General features: G+C 44.8%; 1 protein-coding gene across 1 annotated transcript in view; it reads left to right on the top strand.

Annotated features, from left to right (window-relative positions):
* RMND1 (required for meiotic nuclear division 1 homolog (S. cerevisiae)) overlaps positions 1-895 on the top strand; it is an 18,422-nt gene extending 17,527 nt beyond the window's left edge. The window contains exons 10-11 of the mRNA XM_010014426.1: positions 352-468; positions 727-895. Coding sequence (XP_010012728.1) covers positions 352-468; positions 727-759 — 150 coding nt within the window. The 3' untranslated portion in view covers positions 760-895. The remainder of the gene's footprint in view (positions 1-351; positions 469-726) is intronic.
* The last annotated feature ends 4,316 nt before the right edge of the window (positions 896-5,211 follow it).

Genomic DNA, 5,211 nt, shown 5'->3' with positions numbered 1-5,211 from the left:
TCAGCAGTTTTAAATATTTAGTTACTTTTGAGGCATTCAGGGAGCTGCATCTTCTTTTGCTTGTGCCTGTTTCCCTAAGCAGGTATCACCAGGAAGCAGTTTAATTCCTGCAGATGCATACCTAAGTTTCTGTTATTTTTGTGGACCTACAGAAACAGCAGACTTGTTCATATTGAAACCTCTGCTGCTTGTGCACCTTGCCTTACAGGACTTCCTGTTATTTCACAGAAGAGTGTCAACATCTTTCTAGTTCTCTCCAGTGAGCCTTTCTGTGGACTGTTCCTCTATTTAGTGATCTCATTCCAGTTACAGCATCCAGGTTTGCCATGTATTTGCCATCTCTTGCTGCAGGTAATGAATGAGAAGCTTCAGCACTGCATGGAGCTGACAGACCTGATGCGAAATCACCTGAATGAAAAGCATGCTCTGCGCCTCGAGTGGATGATAGTGATACTCATCACCATAGAGGTTGGTGGGGCTTTTTCCACTACCACACTGAATATGTAATAATAACTGCAATTTGTGGACTTCACGATTTGAGAATCAAGATTATTTTATTAATGTAATGCACTATACTGTACAACAGGATTGGTCTTCAGCTGTTTGCAAGGCACTTTTGAATTGCAGCTATAGTTGTTTATTAGATGATCTCATTTACACTGTAAGCTGTTTTAAGGATTATTAAATCAAATAAAAACTCATATCCATGCGTTTGCTATTCCACAGGTTCTGTTTGAACTTGCAAGGGTAGTTTTCTGATGACAGAAGAAACTCAGGAAGAAGAAAACTGACAAATCTATATGGCCCAGAAAATTACTGTCTATGGTATGCTTCTGGAAAACAGTGGAATCATGGCTCTTGATAGATATGTACATCTTCTACTCAAATAAAAAAATGTAGTAATAAATCAGTCTGTGGATGTTATTCCCAGCTGCTGTACTAGTGCTGTTAGAGAAGTCTTAATCTGTGAGTAGGCTCAGATGCATGCATGGCTGGTGCAGGGAGAGATTTAGCTTTGTCTTCTTAATAGGCAAGGACAAAAGGATGCGTCCCTTCTGTGCTGGCTGTACTGATCTGGTGAAGGACTCCACTGCCTTGTCCTTGGACAGTTAAAAAGATGCTCAGTACTTGGCTACTTCATGCATTTCTGATTAAGCTTTCCCCAGTTCCTTCTTCAGTAGCCATGACTCTGCCCCAAGCTTGTTCTCCTTAAGTTACGGGGCATGATTTTAATATCCCTGGCAGTTACATTCTACCCATCACAGCAAGGTATTTACATACTTGTATACCTACTAAATAAATGTAGTCCCCTACTAGTTGAACTTTTCCCTGAGGTGACAGGAAGCTGTAGCAGAACGATAAACTAAAGTTCCCAAAATTTCTCTATTATTAGGCTATCTGATCACATTTCCTGATTCTTATCAGTACAAGTTGCAAGGAGTGAATTAGCCTATGCTGGGAGTGAGTACACCCTCAGCAAGTCTGTTGACAACACTGAACTGTGTGGTGCAGTCAGCACGCTGGATGGAAGGGATGTCATCCACAGGGACCTGGACAGGCTCAGGAAGTGGGCCAGTGCAAACCTCAGGAAGCTCAACAAGATCAAGTGCAAGGTCCTGCACAAGATCAGGGCAACCCCAAGCACAAATACAGGTCAGGCAGAGAATGGATTGAGAGCAGCCCTAAGGAGAAGGACTTGGGGGTGTTGGTTGACCCAGCAGTGTTTGCTCACAGCCCAGAAAGCCAACCATATCCTGGGCTGCATGAAAAGGAGCGTGACCAGCAGGTTGAAGGAGGTGATTCTTCCCCTCCACTCCTGAGACACCCCCCCCACGGTACTGCATTGAGCTCTGGAGCCTACAACACAAGAGAGAAATGGACCTGCTCGACAGAGTGCAGAGATGGGCCACAAAGATGGTCAGAGGGCTGGAGAACCTCTGCTATGAAGACAGGTTGAGCGAGCAGGGCTTGTTCAGCCTGGAGAAGAGAAGGGTCCAGGGAGACGTTAGAGCAGCTTCCAGTGCCTAAAGGGTCCTGCAAGAAATCTGGAGAGGGATTCTTTACAAGGGCATATAGTGACAAAATCGTGAGGAAAGGCTTTAAACTAAAAGAGGGTAGAGTTAGATTAGATATTAGGAAAAAATTCTTTCCTATGGAAGTGGTGAGACACTGGCACAGGCTGCCCAGAGAACCTGTGGCTGCCTCATCTCTGGCAGTGTTCAAGGCCAGGTTGGACAGGGCTTGGAGCAACCTGGTCTATTGGAAGGTGTCCCTGCCCACAGTAAGGGGGTTGGAACTAGATCTTTAAGGTCCCCTCCAACCCAAACCATTCTTTGACAATGTCATTTAATTATCCTCTAAGGTAGACGTTGTTGAGGGGTTTCTTTAATCTGTTCTTAGTTTACAGGTCTGCAGATTGCCATCTCCAGGATGTTACCACTCATGAGAGGATGAGGGGACTTCTTTCACTAGCAACTTCTCTTCCTAAACATGTTTCAGGAATTATTACACAACTGCCATTTTATCACCCCCTTCAAAATCAGGTTAGTCCACAGTGTATTGCTTCAGCAACATAACCCAAGAAGTTTGTTAAAAGCTCCTGAAGCATCACTAACTAAATTCAGGCTAGAAGTGTAACCACATTTGCAGTAGCTTACTGTTCTATCTCCACCTGAAAACAGCATTTCTGACTGTGATACTAGACTGATGAATACATGAAACACGTGCATGATGGGGAAGAGAATAGTCAGGTAGAGCTAGGAAAACCGTCTGACTACAAACCCATCCCTTTGCTGTAAGTTACGTTACCAGAGCCATGGGAACCTCTTAAAAGCCATCAGCTCCTCTTAGGAGTAGACCTTCCCTTCAGAACCAGAAGCAGTCAGACCCAGAGATGCTGGTTCTGCAACAGGTGACCTACCTGCACTGCTGCGAAGGGCAGAACCGTCAGCCCAACTCAGAAGTGAAATGGTCAGTGGAACAGCCGGGTGACAGGGCCTTGGAGTACAGCGCAGAGCAGCTCCTCAGCGCCAGTCTCCCGACTGACCCAGGCTTACTGCAGAAAGAGTACATTACATCCTTTATGCAGCAGAAAAACTTACCAAGCACCACCTGATTCCAGTAACAATTAGGTTACACTTTAATTGTAATTTTCCTAGCAAACATTTTTCACTCCTTTAGACGAATAGGGATTTTTTCCTCCCATTTGTGTGTAACACTTAAGAACATCAACTTCCCATCTATCTCACATTTAGTGTTTCAGTACTTCAGCTAAATTGCTAAAATGTAAATTTACAGGCCAACTGCATCCATCAGGAAAAGTGGTTTTAACAGAGTCGTTTGAGGACTCCTGGATGCTCTTCAAAAGCATGAAGTGTCCGTGTGATTACCTCTAATGATCTGTCTTGAGACTGTACTTAAGAGTTAACAGTCAAACACCTCAAAACAAGAGAAAGCACAGTTACTTTTGAAACTTTGAGTCTGTTTACATCGGCACATAAATCCGTAGCCATAAAACTATGCTCTCTTCCTCCCACCAAGCCCCCAGTGCCATTTACGGTGTGTCAACTTGCTATTCAGAGTTCTGCAGCTTCAGTTAAGCCTTAACTGTACATTAAAACTCTGTATCCGTCTTTTTCACAATGTACCCGTGGGCACCTGCATCCAAGTATGAGGGCTTTTGTTTCAGCACCTAACTGTACAGTCTCTTACTAAGGGAGAGTGTTCTCACTGGTGATTCCCATGGGGACCTGTGCACGTGTATGTGTGGCCTGACCAGGAGGAGGTTTTATGGCAGAGGCAAGATGAGACTCCAGTTCCAGAGCAACAAAAACTGCCTTAGCTGCTGAACACACCCATCTTTCATCTGCCTTGTCCACCACGTGCCTTCACGGTGTAACCGAAGAGAACCGTCTCTGTCACTATGCAGTTCGCACAGTCCAGGTCTCCACCAGAATGAGTCTATTCTAACCAGTATGGGTCACCTGGGGAAAGCAAAAGGGAAGATGCCATAGCAGGAAATACAGAACATATATATATACACACACGCAAGGAAAACCAGAGGAATCCTAGTATATCCAGAACTCCAAAATTTTAACCTTTTTAACAACATGAAGACTGACTGGTAAAATTCTGTTCATATGGAACCTCATCAGACTATCCTTTATAAGGATCCCAACTGCACAGACTGCTTCTACCTGTGTTTTTCCCATCAGATGAGATAAAGGGCAACTTACAGATGATTTCTGGCAGATCCGTTAGGAAGTGCTTGTGAGACTAGCTACATTGTAAAACAGCAGAACACTTGGAGCCAGGACTACTGACTTCCAGTCCCATTTTGTGGGGTAGCAGCTCTCCTGGCTGCAGAGCCTGTCCCTGTTCAGCACATCAGCTCTGCTGGCTGCATGAGCAACAGCATATACATGACACCTCCCTAGAGCTCTCTGCAAAAATAACACGTGCTCAATCCAGCTGGCACACGCCAATGGCAAGCACTGTCCTGAAACAAAAACACAGGAACACTAAAACATGGAAGAAAGGGTCTGTCCTTCCCCATCCTACCTTAGTCCTAGGAACTGAACAAACTTCAGCTCAGTTTCGACAGGAGGGGAAAAGCCAGACTGTCTGTGCCCATCTGAACGAGTTTATTTACTGATGAAGGAATGCACCAGAAGTTGGATGTCCTTGGTCCTGGTAACAGTTGCAGTGAACCTTTCCTGGTTTATGGGCCCTTTGTGTTCAGACCAATCTAGAAACTGCAGAGTTTGCCAGCTCGGTTTTCTCAGTCACTCTCTCAGGACCATCAAGATTCTGTCCAAGGAAAGTCTACAGGGTGGAAACTACTGATCTGTGATGTACTCACCTTCCTTCACCGGATGGCATTTAACACCTGCCAAGAGTCTCATTATCACAGAATCATAGAATAGTTAGGGTTCAAAAGGACCTTAAGATCATCTAGTTCCAACCCCCCTGCCGTGTGTACAGACTGGTTTATGATACTAGTGTGGCAACTACCAAAAAGAAATGCAGAATCTGAAGTAGCCACATACAGTAAGTGACACATACGGGGTTCAGAAAACAAAACCACTGCCCAAAGCATTTGTTGTCTGGCGGGACGAAAGCTTAACTGGCTGTCTTAGCTATCCGGGAGGAGGAGAGTGTCTGGAAATGTCTATAGCCCCACCTGAGAAAAGGATTTTTAAGGGACTGTAA

This window comes from Nestor notabilis, unplaced genomic scaffold (genome assembly GCF_000696875.1).
Source record: "Nestor notabilis isolate BGI_N333 unplaced genomic scaffold, ASM69687v1 scaffold22145, whole genome shotgun sequence".
Classification (NCBI taxonomy): Eukaryota; Metazoa; Chordata; class Aves; order Psittaciformes; family Psittacidae; genus Nestor; species Nestor notabilis.
The sequence above is the reverse complement of the archived record's forward strand: the minus strand, read 5'-3'. Positions and strand labels throughout refer to the sequence as shown.